Source organism: Oncorhynchus tshawytscha, unplaced genomic scaffold (assembly GCF_018296145.1).
Source record: "Oncorhynchus tshawytscha isolate Ot180627B unplaced genomic scaffold, Otsh_v2.0 Un_contig_3602_pilon_pilon, whole genome shotgun sequence".
Taxonomy (NCBI): Eukaryota; Metazoa; Chordata; class Actinopteri; order Salmoniformes; family Salmonidae; genus Oncorhynchus; species Oncorhynchus tshawytscha.
This window is the reverse complement of record NW_024609728.1, coordinates 268,825-292,500: the sequence shown is the minus strand read 5'-3', so window position 1 is coordinate 292,500 and position 23,676 is coordinate 268,825. Positions and strand designations below refer to the sequence as shown.

Genomic DNA, 23,676 nt, shown 5'->3' with positions numbered 1-23,676 from the left:
CCAGGTTAGCTGCAGGGAACTGGAGACCATATTGCCAGGTTAGCTGCAGGGAACTGGAGACCATCCTGCCAGGTTAGCTGCAGGGAACTGGAGACCATCCTGCCAGGTTAGCTGCAGGGAACTGGAGACCATCCTGCCAGGTTAGCTGCAGGGAACTGGTGACCATCCTGCCAGGTTAGCTGCAGGGAACTGGAGACCATCCTGCCAGGTTAGCTGCAGGGAACTGGAGACCATCCTGCCAGGTTAGCTGCAGGGAACTGGAGACCATCCTGCCAGGTTAGCTGCAGGGAACTGGTGACCATCCTGCCAGGTTAGCTGCAGGGAACTGGTGACCATCCTGCCAGGTTAGCTGCAGGGAACTGGTGACCATCCTGCCAGGTTAGCTGCAGGGAACTGGAGACCATCCTGCCAGGTTAGCTGCAGGGAACTGGTGACCATCCTGCCAGGTTAGCTGCAGGGAACTGGTGACCATCCTGCCAGGTTAGCTGCAGGGAACTGGTGACCATCCTGCCAGGTTAGCTGCAGGGAACTGGTGACCATTAAGACACAGCATTAGTAGGACAGACATGCCGTCCTATTTATTCATGGTCAACTATTCATATCAAACACATTTGGTAAATACATCATTTTTCTCTCCTCTCTCACATGTTTCTCCCTCCTTTCTCCTGTATGTTCTCTCTTTTCTCCTCTCCTTTCTCTCTCCTCCTTTCTCTCTCCTCCTGTCCTCTCTCTCTCCTCCTCTCCTCTCTCTCTCTCCACCTCTCCTGTCCTTTCTTTCTCATCTTTCCTCTCCTCCCTCCTCTCCTTTCTCTCTCCTCCTCTCCCTCCTGTCCTTTCTTTCTCCTCTCCTGTCCTTTCTTTCTCCTCTCCCTCCCTCTTCTTTCTCCTCTCCTCCCCTCCTTTTCTTTCTCCTCTCCTCCCTCTTCTTTTCCTCTCCTCCTCCCCCTCTCCTTTCTCTCTCCTCATCCTCTCCTTTCTCTCTCTCTCCCCTCTCCTTTCTCTCTCCTCCCTCCTCTCCTTTCTCTCTCCTCCCTCCTCTCCTTTTCTCTCTCCTCCTCCTCTCCTCCTCTCTCCTCCTCTCCTGTCCTTTCTTTCTCCTCTCCTCCCTCTCTCCTTTCTCCTCTCCTCCTCCCCTCTCCTTTCTCTCCTCCCTCTCTCCTTTCTCCCTCCTCCTCCTCCCCTCCTCTCTCCTTTCTCTCTCCTCTCCTTTCTCCCTCCTCTCCTCTCCTTTCTCTTTCCTCTCCTTTCTCTCTCCTCCCCTCCTCCTCCTCCTCCCCTCCTCTCCTTTCTCTCTCCTCTCCTTCCTCTCTCTCTCCTCCCTTTCTCTCTCCTCTCCTCTCTCCTCTCCTTTCTCTCTCTTCCTCTCCTTTCTCTCCCCTCCTCTCCTCTCCTTTCTCTCTCCTCCCTCCTTTCTCCTCTCTCTGCAGTCAGAGGATATTCGTCTGGAACCTGAGTTGTATGACGTGTGTAAGACGGACATCGGGCTCTCTGCTCCAACGTGGTGTTCGGTAACGCTCAGATGATGGAGTGTTTAAAGGAGAGGAAGAAGCAGCTGTCTCAGCAGTGTCACCAGAGGGTGTTTAAACTACAGGAGGGAGAGATGCTGGATCCAGAACTGGACTACCAGCTCATGAGGGTCTGCAAGCAGATGATTAAGGTGAGGGGGACGCCCCCGTGTGGCTGTGGTGAGGGGGGGACGCCCCCGTGTGGCTGTGGTGAGGGGGGGACGCCCCCGTGTGGCTGTGGTGAGGGGGGGGACGCCCCCGTGTGGCTGTGGTGAGGGGGGCCGCCCCGATGATGACTGTGGTGAGGGGGACGCCCCTGTGGCTGTGGTGAGGGGGGCGCCCCGTGTGGCTGTGGTGAGGGGGACGCCCCAGTGTGGCTGTGGTGAGGGGGACGCCCCGTGTGGCTGTGGTGAGGGGGACGCCCCCGTGTGTGGTGAGGGGGACGCCCGTGTGACTGGTGAGGGGGACGCCCCGTGTGACTGGTGAGGGGGGACGCCCGTGTGACTGGTGAGGGGGACGCCCCGTGTGACTGGTGAGGGGGACGCCCGTGTGACTGTGGTGAGGGGGAGGTGCCCCGTGTGACTGTTGTGAGGGGGGGGACGCCCTCTGTGACTGGTGAGGGTCAATCTCCGTGTGACTGTGGTGAGGGGGCCTGTTCCCTCTACCTATCTTTAACTTGTCTCTGTCCCTCCTGTCCTCTCTGTCCCTCCTGTCCTCTCTCTGTCCCTCCTGTCCTCTCTCTCTCTGTCCCTCCTGTCCTCTCTCTCTCTGTCCCTCCTGTCCTCTCCTGTCCCTCCTGTCCTCACTCTTTCTGTTCCCCTGTCCTGTCCCTCCTGTCCACCCTGTCCCCCCTGTCCTGTCCTCTCTGTCCCCTCTGTCCCTCCTGTCCTCTCTCTGTCCCTCCTGTCATCTCTCTGTCCCTCCTGTCATCTCTCTCCCTCTGTCCCTCTCTGTCCTCCTCTCTCTCTGTCTCTCCTGTCCTCTCCTGTCCTCTCCTCTCCTGTCCCTCCTGTCCTCTGTCCCTCCTGTCCTCCTCCTCTCTCTCTCTGTCCTCTCTCTCTCTGTCCCTCCTGGCCTCTCTGTCTCTCTCCTGTCCTCTCTCTGTCTCTCTGTCCTCTCTCGCTCTCTCTCCTGTCCTCCTGTCCCTCCTGTCCTCTCTCTCTCCCTCCTGTCCTCTCTGTCTGTCCTCTCTCTCCATGTGTCAGCGGTTCTGTACAGATGTGGATGCTAAGAACATGCTGCAGTGTCTGAAACAGAACAAGAACTCTGAACTGATGGATCCCAAGTGTAAACAGATGATCACCAAGAGACAGATCACACAGAACACAGGTAAAACACACTGTCACACACACACACACACACACACACTCACACAGAACACAGGTAACACACACTGTCACACACACACACACACACACTCTCACACAGAACACAGGTAAAACACACTGTACCACACACACACTGTCACACAGAACACAGGTAACACACACTGTCACACACACACACTCTCACACAGAACACAGGTAAAACACACACACACAGAACACAGGTAAACACACTCTCACACACACACACACACACAGAACACAGGTAAAACACACTCTCACACACACACACACACACACAGAACACAGGTAAACACACTCTCTCACAGAACACAGGTAACACACACACTCACACACAGAACACAGGTAAAACACACACTGTCACACACACACACACACACACAACACAGGTAACACACTCTCACAGTGAGCACAGGTAACAAACACACTCTCACAGTGAGCACAGGTAACAAACACACTCTCACAGTGAGCACAGGTAAAAACACACTCTCACACACTGTACCACACCACCAACAACACACTCTCTCACAGATGAACACAGGTAACAAACATGGATCACCTCCTCACAGATGGGACCACAGGTTACCTCTAATAGATGGACCACCTCCTCACAGAAGGACAGGTAAACCACCTGTTACCTCTAATAGATGGACCACCTGTTACCTCTAATAGATGGACACCTGTTACCTCTAATAGATGGACCACCTGTTACCTCTAATAGATGGATCACCTGTTACCTCTAATAGATGGACCACCTGTTACCTCTAATAGATGGACCACCTGTTACCTCTAATAGATGGGTCACCTGTTACCTCTAATAGATGGACCCTGTTACCTCTAATAGATGGATCACCTCTAATAGATGGACCACCTGTTACCTCTAATAGATGGACCACCTGTTACCTCTAATAGATGGACCACCTGTTACCTCTAATAGATGGATCACCTGTTACCTCTAATAGATGGATCACCTGTTACCTCTAATAGATGGATCACCTGTTACCTCTAATAGATGGATCACCTGTTACCTCTAATAGATGGATCACCTGTTACCTCTAATAGATGGACCACCTGTTACCTCTAATAGATGGACCACCTGTTACCTCTAATAGATTGACCACCTGTTACCTCTAATAGATGGACCACCTGTTACCTCTAATAGATGGGACACCTGTTACCTCTAATAGATGGATCACCTGTTACCTCTAATAGATGGATCACCTGTTACCTCTAATAGATGGATCACCTGTTACCTCTAATAGATGGATCACCTGTTACCTCTAATAGATGGATCACCTGTTACCTCTAATAGATGGATCACCTGTTACCTCTAATAGATGATGAACACTGATCACCTGTTACCTCTAATAGATGGATCACCTGTTACCTCTAATAGATGGATCACCTGTTACCTCTAATAGATGGATCACCTGTTACCTCTAATAGATGGATCACCTGTTACCTCTAATAGATGGACCACCTGTTACCTCTAATAGATGGACCACCTGTTACCTCTAATAGATGGACCACCTGTTACCTCTAATAGATGGACCACCTGTTACCTCTAATAGATGGACTACCTGTTACCTCTAATAGATTGACTACCTGTTACCTCTAATAGATGGGACCACCTGTTACCTCTAATAGATGGGATCACCTGTTACCTCTAATAGATGGACCACCTGTTACCTCATAGATGGGACCACCTGTTACCTCATAGATGGGACCACCTGTAACCTCTAATAGATGGGACCACCTGTTACCTCTAATAGATGGACCACCTGTTACCTCTAATAGATGGACTACCTGTTACCTCTAATAGATGGGACCACCTGTTACCTCTAATACATGGGACCACCTGTTACCTCTAATAGATGGGACCACCTGTTACCTCTAATAGATGGACCACCTGTTACCTCTAATAGATGGACCACCTGTTACCTCATAGATGGGACCACCTGTTACCTCATAGATGGGACCACCTGTAACCTCTAATAGATGGGATCACCTGTTACCTCTAATAGATGGACCACCTGTTACCTCTAATAGATGGGTCCACCTGTTACCTCTAATAGATGGATCACCTGTTACCTCTAATAGATGGACCACCTGTTACCTCTAATAGATGGATCACCTGTTACCTCTAATAGATGGACCACCTGTTACCTCTAATAGATGGACCACCTGTTACCTCTAATAGATGGACCACCTGTTACCTCTAATAGATGGACCACCTGTTACCTCTAATAGATGGACCACCTGTTACCTCTAATAGATGGGACCACCTGTTACCTCTAATAGATGGACCACCTGTTACCTCTAATAGATGGATCACCTGTTACCTCATAGATGGGACCACCTGTTACCTCACCTAGATGGGACCACCTGTTACCTCTAATAGATGGGACCACCTGTTACCTCTAATAGATGGACCACCTGTTACCTCTAATAGATGGGACCACCTGTTACCTCTAATAGATGGACCACCTGTTACCTCATAGATGGGACCACCTGTTACCTCAATAGATGGGACCACCTGTTACCTCTAATAGATGGGACCACCTGTTACCTCTAATAGATGGACCACCTGTTACCTCTAATAGATGGACCACCTGTTACCTCTAATAGATGGGACCACCTGTTACCTCTAATAGATGGGACCACCTGTTACCTCTAATAGATGGGACCACCTGTTACCTCTAATAGATGGACCACCTGTTACCTCTAATAGATGGACCACCTGTTACCTCATAGATGGGACCACCTGTTACCTCATAGATGGGACCACCTGTAACCTAATAGATGGGATCACCTGTTACCTCTAATAGATGGACCACCTGTTACCTCTAATAGATGGGTCCACCTGTTACCTCTAATAGATGGATCACCTGTTACCTCTAATAGATGGACCACCTGTTACCTCTAATAGATGGATCACCTGTTACCTCTAATAGATGGACCACCTGTTACCTCTAATAGATGGACCACCTGTTACCTCTAATAGATGGACCACCTGTTACCTCTAATAGATGGACCACCTGTTACCTCTAATAGATGGACCACCTGTTACCTCTAATAGATGGGACCACCTGTTACCTCTAATAGATGGACCACCTGTTACCTCTAATAGATGGACCACCTGTTACCTCTAATAGATGGACCACCTGTTACCTCTAATAGATGGATCACCTGTTACCTCTAATAGATGGGACCACCTGTTACCTCTAATAGATGGACCACCTGTTACCTCTAATAGATGGGACCATCTCCTCGCCTGCTTCTCAAGTCTTGGAGGAGTTGGTCTAAGGTCCCTCCCCTTGGATCTTCTTCTCCAATGGGTTTTGAGAAGCAGTGCTAATAGATGGGACCACCTGTTACCTCTAATAGATGGGCGAGGAAAGAGGATGCAAGGAATGGAGAGAAAAGGAATTGGGTCAGAGCCCATGTCATGTGGAACCGGGTCAGAGCCCATGTCATGTGGAACCGGGTCAGAGCCCATGTCATGTGGACCCAGGTCAGAGCCCATGTCATGTGGACCCGGGTCAGAGCCCATGTCAGGTGGACCCGGGTCAGAGCCCATGTCAGGTGGACCCGGGTCAGAGCCCATGTCAGGTGGACCCGGGTCAGAGCCCATGTCAGGTGGACCCGGGTCAGAGCCCATGTCAGGTGGACCCGGGTCAGAGCCCATGTCAGGTGGACCCGGGTCAGAGCCCATGTCAGGTGGACCCGGGACAGGTGGACCTGGGTCATGTGGACCCGGGTCAGAGCCCATGTCATGTGGACCCGGGTCAGAGCCCATGTCATGTGGACCCGGGTCAGAGCCCATGTCAGGTGGACCCGGGTCAGATCCCATGTCAGGTGGACCCGGGTCAGATCCCATGTCAGGTGGACCCGGGTCAGAGCCCATGTCAGGTGGACCCGGGTCAGGTGGACCTGGGTCATGTGGACCCGTATGTATTTCTGGTTGTCTTCCTCTCTCTCAGACTACAGGTTGAACCCAATATTGAGAAAGGCCTGTAAGGCAGACATCCCTAAATTCTGTCAGCCAATCCTGAACAAGGCCAGTGATGACAGTGAACTGGAGGGCCAGGTGATTGGTTGCCTGAAGCTGAAATACGCCGACCAGCGTCTGTCTCCAGACTGTGAGGACCAGATCAGAGTGATTCTTCAGGAGTCGGCGCTGGACTACAGACTGGACCCCCAGCTACAGATCCACTGTGCTGAGGAGGTGAGGAGTGTTAATATAGACTGGACCCCAGCTACAGATCTACTGAGGAGGTGAGGAGTGTTAATATAGACTGGACCCCCAGCTACAGATCCACTGAGGAGGTGAGGAGTGTTAATATAGACTGGACCCCCAGCTACAGATCCACTGTGCTGAGGAGGTGAGGAGTGTTAATATAGACTGGACCCCAGCTACAGATCCACTGAGGAGGTGAGGAGTGTTAATATAGACTGGACCCCAGCTACAGATCCACTGTGCTGAGGAGGTGAGGAGTGTTAATATAGACTGGACCCCAGCTACAGATCCACTGTGCTGAGGAGGTGAGGAGTGTTAATATAGACTGGACCCCAGCTACAGATCCACTGAGGAGGTGAGGAGTGTTAATATAGACTGGACCCCAGCTACAGATCCACTGAGGAGGTGAGGAGTGTTAATATAGACTGGACCCTCAGCTACAGATCCACTGAGGAGGTGAGGAGTGTTAATATAGACTGGACCCCCAGCTACAGATCCACTGTGCTGAGGAGGTGAGGAGTGTTAATATAGACTGGACCCCCAGCTACAGATCCACTGTGGTGAGGAGTGTTAATATAGACTGGACCCCCAGCTACAGATCCACTGAGGAGGTGAGGAGTGTTAATATAGACTGGACCCCAGCTACAGATCCACTGTGCTGAGGAGGTGAGGAGTGTTAATATAGACTGGACCCCAGCTACAGATCCACTGTGCTGAGGAGGTGAGGAGTGTTAATATAGACTGGACCCCCAGCTACAGATCCACTGAGGAGGTGAGGAGTGTTAATATAGACTGGACCCCAGCTACAGATCCACTGTGCTGAGGAGGTGAGGAGTGTTAATATAGACTGGACCCCAGCTACAGATCCACTGAGCTGAGGTGAGGAGTGTTAATATAGACTGGACCCCAGCTACAGATCCACTGAGGAGGTGAGGAGTGTTAATATAGACTGGACCCCCAGCTACAGATCCACTGTGCTGAGGAGGTGAGGAGTGTTAATATAGACTGGACCCCAGCTACAGATCCACTGAGGAGGTGAGGAGTGTTAATATAGACTGGACCCCCAGCTACAGATCCACTGAGGAGGTGAGGAGTGTTAATATAGACTGGACCCCAGCTACAGATCCACTGAGGAGGTGAGGAGTGTTAATATAGACTGGACCCCAGCTACAGATCCACTGTGCTGAGGAGGTGAGGAGTGTTAATATAGACTGGACCCCCAGCTACAGATCCACTGTGCTGAGGAGGTGAGGAGTGTTAATATAGACTGGACCCCAGCTACAGATCCACTGAGGAGGTGAGGAGTGTTAATATAGACTGGACCCCCAGCTACAGATCCACTGTGCTGAGGAGGTGAGGAGTGTTAATATAGACTGGACCCCCAGCTACAGATCCACTGTGCTGAGGAGGTGAGGAGTGTTAATATAGACTCGATCCCAGCTACAGATCCACTGTGCTGAGGAGGTGAGGAGTGTTAATATAGACTGGACCCCAGCTACAGATCCACTGTGCTGAGGAGGTGAGGAGTGTTAATATAGACTGGACCCCCAGCTACAGATCCACTGTGCTGAGGAGGAGACCGGTCCTCTAAACCAGACCAGACTGCTGTCCCTGAGATGGTTACTAATAACTAACACCATTTACACAGCCCTGAAGAGACCGGTCCTCTAAACCAGGCCAGACTGCTGTCCCTGAGAGATGGTTACTAATACATAACCCCACTGTCCTGAAGAGACCGGCCCCCTAAACCAGGCCAGACTGCTGTCCCTGAGAGATGGTTACTAATAACTAACACCATTTACACAGCCCTGAAGAGACCGGTGAGGAGTGTTAACCAGGCCAGACTGCTGTCCCTGAGATGGTTACGAATCCATAACCCCACTGTCCTGAAGAGACCGGTCCTCTAAACCAGGCCAGACTGCTGTCCCTGAGATGGTTACTAATAACTGGACACCATTTACAGAGCCCTGAAGAGACCGGTGTCTAAACCAGGCCAGACTGCTGTCCCTGAGAGATGGTTACTAATACATAACCCCACTGTCCTGAAGAGACTGGACCCAAACTAGGCCAGACTGCTGTCCCTGAGATGGTTACTAATAACTAACACCATTTACACAGCCCTGAAGAGACCGGTCCTCTGAACCAGGCCAGACTGCTGTCCCTGAGAGGTGGTTACTAATACATAACCCCACTGTCCTGAAGAGACCGGTCCTCTAAACCAGGCCAGACTGCTGTCCCTGAGATGGTTATTAATACATAACCCCACTGTCCTGAAGAGACCGGTCCTCTAAACCAGGCCAGACTACTGTCCCTGAGATGGTTACTAATAACTAACACCATTTACACAGCCCTGAAGAGACCGGTCCTCTAAACTAGGCCAGACTGCTGTCCCTGAGAGATGGTTACTAATACATAACCCCACTGTCCTGAAGAGACCGGTCCTCTAAACCAGGCCAGACTGCTGTCCCTGAGAGATGGTTACTAATAACTAACACCATTTACACAGCCCTGAAGAGACCGAGGAGTGTTAAACTAGGCCAGACTGCTGTCCCTGAGAGATGGTTACTAATACATAACCCCACTGTCCTGAAGAGACCGGCCCCAAACTAGGCCAGACTGCTGTCCCTGAGAGATGGTTACTAATAACTAACACCATTTACACAGCCCTGAAGAGACCGGCCCAAACTAGGCCAGACTGCAGTCCCTGAGAGATGGTTACGAATACATAACCCCACTGTCCTGAAGAGACCGGTCCTCTAAACCAGGCCAGACTGCTGTCCCTGAGAGATGGTTACTAATAACTAACACTATTTACACAGCCCTGAAGAGACCCCCCAAACTAGGCCAGACTGCTGTCCCTGAGAGATGGTTACTAATACATAACCCCACTGTCCTGAAGAGACCGGTCCTCTAAACCAGGCCAGACTGCTGTCCCTGAGATGGTTACTAATAACTAACACCATTTACACAGCCCTGAAGAGACCCCCCAAACTAGGCCAGACTGCTGTCCCTGAGAGATGGTTACTAATACATAACCCCACTGTCCTGAAGAGATCCAAACTAGGCCAGACTGCTGTCCCTGAGATGGTTACTAATAACTAACACCATTTACACAGCTGAAGAGACCGGTCCTCTAAACCAGGCCAGACTGCTGACCCTGAGAGATGGTTATGAATACATAACCCCACTGTCCTGAAGAGACCGGTCCTCTAAACCAGGCCAGACTGCTGTCCCTGAGATGGTTACTAATACATAACCCCACTGTCCTGAAGAGACCGGTCCTCTAAACCAGGCCAGACTGCTGTCCCTGAGAGATGGTTACTAATACATAACCCCACTGTCCTGAAGAGACCGGTCCTCTAAACCAGGCCAGACTGCTGTCCCTGAGATGGTTACTAATACATAACCCCACTGTCCTGAAGAGACCGGTCCTCTAAACCAGGCCAGACTGCTGTCCCTGAGATGGTTACTAATAACTAACACCATTTACACAGCCCTGAAGAGACCGGTCCTCTAAACCAGGCCAGACTGCTGTCCCTGAGAGATGGTTACTAATACATAACCCCACTGTCCTGAAGAGACTGGCCCCAAACTAGGCCAGACTGCTGTCCCTGAGATGGTTACTAATTCATAACCCCACTGTCCTGAAGAGACCGGTCCTCTAAACCAGGCCAGACTGCTGTCCCTGAGAGATGGTTACTAATACATAACCCCACTGTCCTGAAGAGACCGGCCCCAAACTAGACCAGACTGCTGTCCCTGAGAGATGGTTACTAATACATAACCCCACTGTCCTGAAGAGACCAGCCCCAAACTAGGCCAGACTGCTGTCCCTGAGAGATGGTTACTAATAACCAGGCCAGACTGCTGTCCCTGAGAGATGGTTACTAATAACCAGGCCAGACTGCTGTCCCTGAGAGATGGTTACTAATAACCAGGCCAGACTGCTGTCCCTGAGAGGTGGTTACTAATAACTAGGCCAGACTGCTGTCCCTGAGAGATGGTTACTAATAACCAGGCCAGACTGCTGTCCCTGAGAGATGGTTACTAATAACCAGGCCAGACTGCTGTCCCTGAGAGATGGTTACTAATAACCAGGCCAGACTGCTGTCCCTGAGAGATGGTTACTAATAACCAGGCCAGACTGCTGTCCCTGAGAGATGGTTACTAATAACCAGGCCAGACTGCTGTCCCTGAGAGATGGTTACTAATAACCAGGCCAGACTGCTGTCCCTGAGAGATGGTTACTAATAACCAGGCCAGACTGCTGTCCCTGAGAGATGGTTACTAATAACCAGGCCAGACTGCTGTCCCTGAGAGATGGTTACTAATAACCAGGCCAGACTGCTGTCCCTGAGAGATGGTTACTAATAACCAGGCCAGACTGCTGTCCCTGAGAGATGGTTACTAATAACTAGGCCAGACTGCTGTCCCTGAGAGATGGTTACTAATAACCAGGCCAGACTGCTGTCCCTGAGAGATGGTTACTAATAACCAGGCCAGACTGCTGTCCCTGAGAGATGGTTACTAATAACCAGGCCAGACTGCTGTCCCTGAGAGATGGTTACTAATAACCAGGCCAGACTGCTGTCCCTGAGAGATGGTTACTAATAACCAGGCCAGACTGCTGTCCCTGAGATGGTTACTAATACATAACCCCACTGTCCTGAAGAGACCGGTCCTGCCAGGCCAGACTGCTGTCCCTGAGATGGTTATTAATACATAACCCCACTGTCCTGAAGAGACCGGTCCTCTAAACCAGGCCAGACTACTGTCCCTGAGATGGTTACTAATAACTAACACCATTTACACAGCCCTGAAGAGACCGGTCCTCTAAACTAGGCCAGACTGCTGTCCCTGAGAGATGGTTACTAATACATAACCCCACTGTCCTGAAGAGACCGGTCCTCTAAACCAGGCCAGACTGCTGTCCCTGAGAGATGGTTACTAATAACTAACACCATTTACACAGCCCTGAAGAGACCGGCCCCAAACTAGGCCAGACTGCTGTCCCTGAGAGATGGTTACTAATACATAACCCCACTGTCCTGAAGAGACCGGTCCCAAACTAGGCCAGACTGCTGTCCCTGAGAGATGGTTACTAATAACTAACACCATTTACACAGCCCTGAAGAGACCGGCTCCAAACTAGGCCAGACTGCAGTCCCTGAGAGATGGTTACGAATACATAACCCCACTGTCCTGAAGAGACCGGTCCTCTAAACCAGGCCAGACTGCTGTCCCTGAGAGATGGTTACTAATAACTAACACTATTTACACAGCCCTGAAGAGACCGGCCCCAAACTAGGCCAGACTGCTGTCCCTGAGAGATGGTTACTAATACATAACCCCACTGTCCTGAAGAGACCGGTCCTCTAAACCAGGCCAGACTGCTGTCCCTGAGATGGTTACTAATACATAACCCCACAGCCCTGAAGAGACCGGCCCCAAACTAGGCCAGACTGCTGTCCCTGAGATGGTTACTAATACATAACCCCACTGTCCTGAAGAGACCGGCCCTAAACTAGGCCAGACTGCTGTCCCTGAGATGGTTACTAATAACTAACACCATTTACACAGCCCTGAAGAGACCGGTCCTCTAAACCAGGCCAGACTGCTGACCCTGAGAGATGGTTACGAATAACATAACCCCACTGTCCTGAAGAGACCGGTCCTCTAAACCAGGCCAGACTGCTGTCCCTGAGATGGTTACTAATACATAACCCCACTGTCCTGAAGAGACCGGTCCTCTAAACCAGGCCAGACTGCTGTCCCTGAGAGATGGTTACTAATACATAACCCCACTGTCCTGAAGAGACCGGTCCTCTAAACTAGGCCAGACTGCTGTCCCTGAGAGATGGTTACTAATAACCAGGCCAGACTGCTGTCCCTGAGAGATGGTTACTAATAACCAGGCCAGACAGCTGTCCCTGAGAGATGGTTACTAATAACCAGGCCAGACTGCTGTCCCTGAGATGGTTACTAATAACTAGGCCAGACTGCTGTCCCTGAGAGATGGTTACTAATAACCAGGCCAGACTGCTGTCCCTGAGAGATGGTTACTAATAACCAGGCCAGACTGCTGTCCCTGAGAGATGGTTACTAATAACCAGGCCAGACTGCTGTCCCTGAGAGATGGTTACTAATAACCAGGCCAGACTGCTGTCCCTGAGAGATGGTTACTAATAACCAGGCCAGACTGCTGTCCCTGAGATGGTTACTAATAACCAGGCCAGACTGCTGTCCCTGAGAGATGGTTACTAATAACCAGGCCAGACTGCTGTCCCTGAGAGATGGTTACTAATAACTAGGCCAGACTGCTGTCCCTGAGAGATGGTTACTAATAACCAGGCCAGACTGCTGTCCCTGAGAGATGGTTACTAATAACCAGGCCAGACTGCTGTCCCTGAGAGATGGTTACTAATAACCAGGCCAGACTGCTGTCCCTGAGAGATGGTTACTAATAACTAGGCCAGACTGCTGTCCCTGAGAGATGGTTACTAATAACTAGGCCAGACTGCTGTCCCTGAGAGATGGTTACTAATAACCAGGCCAGACTGCTGTCCCTGAGAGATGGTTACTAATAACCAGGCCAGACTGCTGTCCCTGAGAAATGGTTACTAATAACTAGGCCAGACTGCTGTCCCTGAGAGATGGTTACTAATAACTAGGCCAGACTGCTGTCCCTGAGAGATGGTTACTAATAACCAGGCCAGACTGCTGTCCCTGAGATGGTTACTAATAACCAGGCCAGACTGCTGTCCCTGAGAGATGGTTACTAATAACCAGGCCAGACTGCTGTCCCTGAGAGATGGTTACTAATAACCAGGCCAGACTGCTGTCCCTGAGAGATGGTTACTAATAACCAGGCCAGACTGCTGTCCCTGAGAGATGGTTACTAATAACCAGGCCAGACTGCTGTCCCTGAGAGATGGTTACTAATAACCAGGCCAGACTGCTGTCCCTGAGAGATGGTTACTAATAACTAGGCCAGACTGCTGTCCCTGAGAGATGGTTACTAATAACCAGGCCAGACTGCTGTCCCTGAGAGATGGTTACTAATAACCAGGCCAGACTGCTGTCCCTGAGAGATGGTTACTAATAACCAGGCCAGACTGCTGTCCCTGAGAGATGGTTACTAATAACCAGGCCAGACTGCTGTCCCTGAGAGATGGTTACTAATAACCAGGCCAGACTGCTGTCCCTGAGAGATGGTTACTAATAACCAGGCCAGACTGCTGTCCCTGAGAGATGGTTACTAATAACCAGGCCAGACTGCTGTCCCTGAGAGATGGTTACTAATAACTAGGCCAGACTGCTGTCCCTGAGAGATGGTTACTAGTAACTAGGCCAGACTGCTGTCCCTGAGAGATGGTTACTAATAACCAGGCCAGACTGCTGTCCCTGAGATGGTTACTAGTAACCAGGCCAGACTGCTGTCCCTGAGAGATGGTTACTAGTAACTAGGCCAGACTGCTGTCCCTGAGAGATGGTTACTAGTAACTAGGCCAGACTGCTGTAAAGCAGTTCCATGTTGATAGAAGAAGGCTTTAGAAATACATTCTGAGAGCTGCAACTAGAGAATTGACATTCTCCCCCCTCTTCCTCTCTCTGTCTCCCCCTCTTCCTCTCTCTCTCTGTCTCCCCCTCTTCCTCTCTCTCTCTGTCTCCCCCTCTTCCTCTCTCTGTCTCCCCCTCTTCCTCTCTCTCTCTCTCTTCCCCCTCTGTCTCCCCCTCTTCCTCTCTCTCTCTGTCTCCCCCTCTTCCTCTCTCTCTCTGTCTTCCCCCTCTCTGTGTCTTCCCCCTTCCTCTCTGTCTTCCCCCTCTCTGTCTTCCCCCTCTCTGTCTTCCCCCTCTCTGTCTTCCCCCTCTCTGTCTTCCCCCTCTCTGTCTTCCTCCGTCCCTCCCCCCTGTCACTCCTCTAGATCCCCGGTCTGTGTGCGGAGGAGGCAGTGGCCCAGGAGCAGACAGGTCAGGTGGAGGAGTGTCTGAAGGCCAACCTGTTGAAGATCAAACATGACTTGTGTAAGAAGGAGGTGCTGAACATGTTGAAGGAGAGCAAGGCAGACGTCTTCGTTGATCCTGTCCTCCACACGGCCTGTGCCCTTGACCTCAAACACCAGTGTGCTGCCGTCACGCCGGGCAGAGGACGACGTGAGTCCCGCCCACCTGTCTGTTCACAGCCAATGACATGGGGGTATATTTACCTTCTACACCACCTGTCTGTTCACAGCCATAGTATTTAGTAATGACATGGAGGTATATTCACCTTCTACACCACCATGATAGTATTTAGTAATGACATAGAGGTATATTCACCTTCTACACCACCATGATAGTATTTAGTAATGACATGGAGGTATATTCACCACCATGATAGTATTTAGTAATGACATAGAGGTATATTCACCTTCTACACCACCATGATAGTATTTAGTAATGACATGGAGGTATATTCACCACCATGATAGTATTTAGTAAAACATGCAAACACCCTCCTCTCACTCTCTCTCCCTCTCTCTCTCCCCCTCCCCCCTCTCTCTCTCTCTCCCCTCCCTCTCTCTCCCTCTCTCTCCCCCTCTCTCCCCTCCTCTCTCCTCTTCTCTCTCTCTCCCTCCTCGCTCTCTCTCCATTTCTCCTCTCCCCCTCCATTTCTCTCCTAATTTCTCTCCCCCTCTCTCTTTCCCCTTCTCTCTCCTCTCTCTCCCCCTCCCTCTCTGTCCCCTCTCTCCCCCTCTCTGTCCCCTCTCTCTCTCCCCCTCTCTCTCTCCTCTCTCTCTCCCCTCTCTCCCTCTCTCTCTCCTCTCTCTCCCCTCTCTCTCCCCCTCCCTCTCCCCCTCTCTCTCTCCCCTCCCTCTCCCCCTCTCTCTCTCTCCCTCCTCTCTCTATCTCTCTCCCCCTCCCTCTCTCTCTCCCCCTCTCTCTCCTCCCTCCTCTCTCTATCTCTCTCCCCCTCCCTCTCTCTCTCCCCCTCTCTCTCTCCCCCTCTCTCTCTCCCCCCCTCTCTCTCCTCTCTCTCTCTCCCTCTCTCCCTCTCTCTCCCCTCTCTGTCCCCTCTCTCTGTCCCCCTCCCTCTCCCCCTCCCTCTCTCTCTCTCTCCCTCCCTCTCCCCCTCTCTCTCTCTCTCCCTCCTCTCTCTATCTCTCTCCCCCTCCCTCTCTCTCTCCCCCTCTCTCTCTCTCCCTCCCTCTCCCCCTCTCTCTCTCTCCCTCCTCTCTCTATCTCTCTCCCCCTCCCTCTCTCTCTCCCCCACCTCCCTCTCTCTCCCCCTCCCTCTCTCTCCCTCCCTACCAGAGATGTCATGTCTACTGGAGTCGTTGCAGGATAAGAGAGTCCGTCTGCAGCCAGAGTGTAAGAAGAGACTCCAGGACCGCATGGACATGTGGAGCTACGCTGCCAAGGTTAATGTACACTCCTTTAACCTGACACATGCAGTGGGTTCCCCTTTAATAACCTGACACCTGCAGTGGGTTCCCCTTTAATAACCTGACACCTGCAGTGGGTTCCCCTTTAATAACCTGACACCTGCAGTGGGTTCCCCTTTAATAACCTGACACCTGCAGTGGGTTCCCCTTTAATAACCTGACACCTGCAGTGGGTTCCCCTTTAATAACCAGACACCTGCAGTGGGTTCCCCTTTAATAACCTGACACCTGCAGTGGGTTCCCCTTTAATAACCTGACACCTGCAGTGGGTTCCCCTTTAATAACCTGCAGTGGGTTCCCCTTTAATAACCTGACACCTGCAGTGGGTTCCCCTTTAATAACCTGACACCTGCAGTGTTTCCCCTTTAATAACCTGACACCTGCAGTGGGTTCCCTTTAATAACCTGACTGTAGCATTTCGCAGTGGTTTCCCATCTGCTAACCATGTGTATGTGACAAATAAAATTTGATTTGATTTAATAACCTGACACCTGCAGTGGGTTCCCCTTTAATAACCTGACACCTGCAGTGGGTTCCCCTTTAATAACCTGACACCTGCAGTGGGTTCCCCTTTAATAACCTGACACCTGCAGTGGGTTCCCCTTTAATAACCTGACACCTGCAGTGGGTTCCCCTTTAATAACCTGCAGTGGGTTCCCCTCCCTTAATAACCTGACACCTGCAGTGTTTCCCCTTTAATAACCTGACACCTGCAGTGGGTTCCCCTTTAATAACCTGACACCTGCAGTGGTTTCCCCTTTAATAACCTGACACCTGCAGTGTTTCCCCTTTAATAACCTGACACCTGCAGTGGGTTCCCCTTTAATAACCTGACACCTGCAGTGGGTTCCCCTTTAATAACCTGACACCTGCAGTGGGTTCCCCTTTAATAACCTGACACCTGCAGTGGGTTCCCCTTTAATAACCTGCAGTGGGTTCCCCTTTAATAACCTGCAGTGGGTTCCCCTTTAATAACCTGCAGTGTTTCCCCTTTAATAACCTGCAGTGTTTCCCCTTTAATAACCTGCAGTGTTTCCCCTTTAATAACCTGCAGTGTTTCCCCTTTAATAACCTGCAGTGGTTTCCCCTTTAATAACCTGCAGTGGGTTCCCCTTTAATAACCTGACACCTGCAGTCCCCCCAGGTGATGACATCCCCCTCTAATAATTCCCTCTCCCCACCCAGGTGGTGACCTCCCCCTCTAATAATTCACTCTCCCCACCCAGGTGGTGAACTCCCCCTCTAATAATTCACTCTCTCTTCCCCCAGGTGATGACCCCCCCCTCTAATAATTCCCTCTCTCTCCCCCAGGTGTGACCTCGCCCTCTAGTAATCCCCCCCCAGGTGGTGTCCTCCCCTCTAATAATTCCCTCTCTACCCCCCCGGTGGTGTCCTCCCCCCAGGTAATAATTCCATCTCTACCCCCCTCAGGTGGTGTCCTCCCCCTCTAATAATTCCCTCTCACCCCCCAGGTGGTGACCTCCCCCTCTAATAATTCCCTCTCACCCCCAGGTGGTGACCTCCCCTCTAATAATTCCCTTTCCCCCTCTAATACTTCCCTCTCTCCCCCAGGTGGTGACCTCCCCCTCTAATAATTCCCTCTCTCCCCCAGGTGGTGACCTCCCCTCTCCCCCCCCAGGTGGTGACCTCCCCTCTAATAATTCCCTCTCTCCATCCCAGGTGATGACCTCCCCTTCTAATAATTCCCTCTCTCCCCAGGTGGTGACCTCCCCTCTAATAATTCCCTCTCTACCCCCCCCAGGTGGTGACCTCCCCTCTAATAATTCCCTCTCTCTATCCCAGGTGATGACCTCCCCCTCTAATAATTCCCTCTCTCCCCCAGGTGATGACCTCCCCCTCTAATAATTCCCTCTCTCCCCCAGGTGGTGACCACCCCCTCTAATAATCCCCCCCCCCCTGATAACCCCCTCTAATAATTCCCTCTCTCCCCCAGGTAGTGACCTCCCCCTCTAGTAATCCCCCCAGGTGGTGACCTCCCCCCTCTCTAATAATTCCCTCCCTCCCCCCTGGTGACCTCCCCTCTAATAATTCCCTCTCTCCCCCTCTAATAATTCCCTCTCTCCCCCAGGTGGTGACCACCCCCTCTAATAATTCCCTCTCTCTCCCCAGGTAGTGACCTCCCCCTCTAGTAATCCCCCCCCCAGGTGGTGACCTCCCCCTCTAATAATTCCCTCTCACTCTCCCCTCTAGTAATCCCCCCCCAGGTGGTGACCTCCCCCTCTAATAATTCCCTCTCCCTCTAATAATTCCCTCTCCCTCTAATAATTCCCTCCCCTCTAATAATTCCCTCTCTCTCCCCCAGGTGGTGACCACCCCCTCTAATAATTCCCTCTCTCCCCCAGGTAGTGACCTCCCCCTCTAGTAATCCCCCCCCAGGTGGTGACCTCCCCCTCTAATAATTCCCTCTCCCTCTAATAATTCCCCCTCTCCCCCAGGTCGCTCCAGCAGAGGGTTTTTCAGACCTTGCCATGCAGGTGATGACCTCCCCTCTAAGAACTACATCCTGTTTATAATCTCCCTGGGGGTGATTGTCCTCTTTCTGGTCGGCCTGCTGTGTGGACGCATCACCAAGAGAGTCACCAGGGAACTGAAGGACAGGTAGAGAGAGGGGGGATGAACGGACCTCCTCCACTACTTGTGACCAGAGCCCTGTGGGGTCCTTCACACCTGGACCTGACATCACAGAACAATGTCAATGTTGTCATCTCCTTGGTCCACTTCATCAACTGGCTTTGTGTGGGAACTAACTCTATGGGTCTCTGGTCAGAAGTACTGCACTATGTAGGGAACAGGGTTCCACCTGATAGGCAGAAACAGACTGTCTCTTCCAAAGGCCCCCAAAAAAAAAACAGCCCGGGCTTGCCCCAGCCACCTCTGCCCCTCTCCAGCCCCCCTACCACCACCCAGAGCCCCAGTCTGGGCTTGCCCCAGCCACCTCCGCCCCTCTCCAGCCCCCTATCACCACCCAGAGCCCCAGTCTGGGCTTGCCCCAGCCACCTCCGCCCCCCTATCACCACCCAGAGCCCCAGTCTGGGCTTGCCACCTCCGCCCCTCTCCAGCCCCCTATCACCACCCAGAGCCCCAGTCTGGGCTTGCCCCAGCCACCTCCGCCCCTTTCCAGCCCCCTATCACCACCCAGAGCCCCAGTCTGGGCTTGCCCCAGCCACCTCCGCCCCCTACCACCACCTAGAGCCCCAGTCTGGGTTTGCCCCAGCCACCTCCGCCCCTCTCCAGCCCCCTATCACCACCCAGAGCCCCAGTCTGGGGGTCTACCCGTAACCAGCCAAGCTCCACAGAGCCAGAGGAGCCATGTTAAGACGCCCCCCCCAGAAACTGATCCACTCCACTACTACTGAGAAGGTGCCCTGAACCATCTCCTGAAGCAGGATACTGTTGGACCTACTGGTCCTAAAACTGGCCCTGAACCTCCTCCTGAAGCAGGATACTGTTGGTCCTACTGGTCCTAAAACTGGCCCTGAACCACCTCCTGAAGCAGGATACTGTTGGTCCTAAAACTGGCCCTGAACCACCTCCTGAAGCAGGACACTGTTGGTCCTAAAACTGGTCCTGAACCACCTCCTGAAGCAGGATACTGTTGGTCCTAAAACTGGCCCTGAACCACCTCCTGAAGCAGGATACTGTTGGTCCTACTGGTTCTAAAACTGGCAATGAACCACCTCCTGAAGCAGGATACTGTTGGTCCTACTGGTTCTAAAACTGGCAATGAACCACCTCCTGAAGCAGGATACTGTTGGTCCTACTGGTTCTAAAACTGGCCCTGAACCTCCTCCTGAAGCAGGATACTATTGGTCCTAAAACTGGCCCTGAACCACCTCCTGAAGCAGGATACTGTTGGCCCTAAAACTGGCCCTGAACCTCCTCCTGAAGCAGGATACTGTTGGTCCTACTGGTCCTAAAACTGGCCCTGAACCTCCTCCTGAAGCAGGATACTGTTGGTCCTACTGGTCCTAAAACTGGCCCTGAACCTCCTCCTGAAGCAGGATACTGTTGGTCCTAAAACTGGCCCTGAACCACCTCCTGAAGCAGAACACTGTTGGTCCTAAAACTGGTCCTGAACCACCTCCTGAAGCAGGATACTGTTGGTCCTAAAACTGGCCCTGAACCACCTCCTGAAGCAGGATACTGTTGGTCCTACTGGTTCTAAAACTGGCAATGAACCACCTCCTGAAGCAGGATACTATTGGTCCTACTGGTTCTAAAACTGGCAATGAACCACCTCCTGAAGCAGGATACTGTTGGTCCTACTGGTTCTAAAACTGGCCCTGAACCTCTTCCTGAAGCAGGATACTATTGGTCCTAAAACTGGCCCTGAACCACCTCCTGAAGCAGGATACTGTTGGCCCTAAAACTGGCCCTGAACCTCCTCCTGAATCAGGCTGTTGGTCCTATTGGTCCTAAAACTGGCCCTGAACCTCCTCCTGAAGCAGGATACTGTTGGTCCTACTGGTCCTAAAACTGGCCCTGAACCTCCTCCTGAAGCAGGCTACTGTTGGACCTAAAACTGGCCCTGAAGCTCCTCTTGAAGCAGGCCGTTGGCCATACTGGTCCTAAAACTGTCCCTGAACCTCCTCCTGAAGCTGGCCCGTTGGCCCTACTGGTCCTAAAACTGGCCCTGAACCACCTGAAGCAGGATACTAATGGTCCTAAAACTGGCAATGAACCACCTCCTTAAGCAGTATACTGTTGGTCCTAAAACTGGCCCTGAACCACCTCCTGAAGCAGGATACTATTGGTCCTAAAACTGGCAATGAACCACCTCCTGAAGCAGGATACTGTTGGTCCTACTGGTCCTAAAACTGGCCCTGAACCTCCTCCTGAAGCAGGATACTGTTGGACCTACTGGTCCTAAAACTGGCCCTGAACCTCCTCCTGAAGCAGGATACTGTTGGTCCTACTGGTCCTAAAACTGGCCCTGAACCACCTCCTGAAGCAGGATACTGTTGGTCCTAAAACTGGCCCTGAACCTCCTCCTGAAGCAGGCTATACTGTTGGTCCTACTGGTCCTAAAACTGGCCCTGAACCACCTCCTGAAGTAGGATACTGTTGGTCCTACTGGTCCTAAAACTGGCCCTGAACCACCTCCTGAAGCAGGATACTGTTGGTCCTAAAACTGGCCATGAACCTCTTGATGCTGGCTACTGTTGGACCTAAAACTGGCCCTGAACCTCCTCTTGAAGAAGGCTGTTTGTCCTAAAACTGGCCATGAACCTCCTCTTGATGCTGGCTACTGTTGGACCTAAAACTGGCCCTGAACCTCCTCTTGAAGAAGGCTGTTGGACCTAAAACTGGCCCTGAACCTCCTCTTGAAGAAGGCTGTTGGTCCTACTGATTGTTTGTTTTCAGCCTTGTTTATTGTTTACTAATATTGATTCAGAGTTATTATGAAGTGTCTCATATCTGGATAACCTGGTCTAGTCCAATGAGGTTATCCAGATATGATTATCCAGACCACATTAGATAATACAATGACTGTGTCCCAGAGGGCGGCCTTTACCCTATGGGCCCTGGTTAACAGTAGTGTCCCCTTTACCCTATGGGCCCTGGTCAACAGTAGTGTCCTCTTTATCCTATGGGCCCTGGTTAACAGTAGTGTCCCCTTCACCCTATGGGCCCTGGTTAACAGTAGTGTCCCCTTCACCCTATGGGCCCTGGTCAACAGTAGTGTTGAGGGTAAAGGGTGCACTACTGTTGACCAGGGCCCATAGTGGTGTCCCCTTTACCTTATGGGCCCCGGTCAATAGTAGTGCATGACAGAGGGGATAGGATTCAATTTGGGACACTGGCCTGTTGGTCATGTATGTGCCTCCTTTAGTAAATGCTAAAGTTAAAAAACGTCATATTGTACAAGAACAACAATTCATGTTGATTGTAAGTGTGTTTCTTCTGCTACCTGAGCTGTGTTTTGACTGTGATGATGATGGTGTGTTGTCAGGTTGTTTTTTCTTCTGCTATTGTGTTTTGACGTGATGGTGATGGTGTGTTGTCAGGTTGTTTTTCACTGTGTCCCTACTACAGTACATGGCTCCTGTTATAGCTGCTAGCTGGTAGCATTGAATAGGGAAGTCGTTCTGTGTCTCTGTAACAAATGCCTCCCTATTCCCTATTAACTGCACTACTTTGGACCAGGGCCCTATGGGTCATGGTCAAAAGTAGTGCACTAAGGTGCATTTTGGGATGCATCCTCGATCTGTCCTGTTCCACACCACTAATAGCTGAGCTAAACTGGTGTCCAGATGTCACTCAGAGGCCTGTTGGGATGCATCCTCAATATGTCCTGCTCCACAGAGGTCAGGGGCCTGTATCCTCAATCTGTCCTGCTCCACAGAGGTCAGGGGCCTGTATCCTCAATTTGTCCTGCTCCACAGAGGTCAGGGGCCTGTATCCTCAATCTGTCCTGCTCCACAGAGGTCAGGGGCCTGTATCCTCAATCTGTCCTGCTCCACAGAGGTCAGGGGCCTGTATCCTCAATCTGTCCTGCTCCACAGAGGTCAGGGGCCTGTATCCTCAATCTGTCCTGCTCCACAGAGGTCAGGGGCCTGTATCCTCAATCTGTCCTGCTCCACAGAGGTCAGGGGCCTGTATCCTCAATCTGTCCTGCTCCACAGAGGTCAGGGGCCTGTATCCTCAATCTGTCCTGCTCCACAGAGGTCAGGGGCCTGTATCCTCAATCTGTCCTGCTCCACAGAGGTCAGGGGCCTGTATCCTCAATCTGTCCTGCTCCACAGAGGTCAGGGGCCTGTATCCTCAATCTGTCCTGCTCCACAGAGGTCAGGGGCCTGTATCCTCAATCTGTCCTGCTCCACAGAGGTCAGGGGCCTGTGTCCATCCAGTCAATCTGTCCTGCTCCACAGAGGTCAGGGGCCTGTATCCTCAATTTGTCCTGCTCCACAGAGGTCAGGGGCCTGTTGGGATGCATCCTCAATCTGTCCTGCTCCACAGAGGTCAGGGGCCTGTTGGGATGCATCCTCAATCTGTCCTGCTCCACAGAGGTCAGAGGTCAGGGGCCTGTTGGGATCCATTCAATAGAAGTCGGTCAGTTCAGGAACTGCGCCTATTAGATATCTAGCGTGCACCTGATAAACTGAAATTCTAATTCAATAATTACAATTATTTCTCAA

At 51.6% G+C, this 23,676-nt stretch overlaps 1 protein-coding gene and 1 pseudogene across 1 annotated transcript; both read left to right on the top strand.

Annotated features, from left to right (window-relative positions):
- Nucleotides 1-19,417, top strand: part of LOC121845655 — a 58,730-nt pseudogene extending 39,313 nt beyond the window's left edge.
- On the top strand, nucleotides 19,289-19,862 carry LOC121845657 (lysine-rich arabinogalactan protein 19-like). The gene is made up of 2 exons (XM_042317329.1): nucleotides 19,289-19,659; nucleotides 19,772-19,862. The coding sequence occupies exons 1-2, from the start codon at nucleotides 19,289-19,291 to the stop codon at nucleotides 19,851-19,853; spliced, it is 453 nt and encodes a 150-aa protein (XP_042173263.1). The 3' UTR covers nucleotides 19,854-19,862.
- The last annotated feature ends 3,814 nt before the right edge of the window (nucleotides 19,863-23,676 follow it).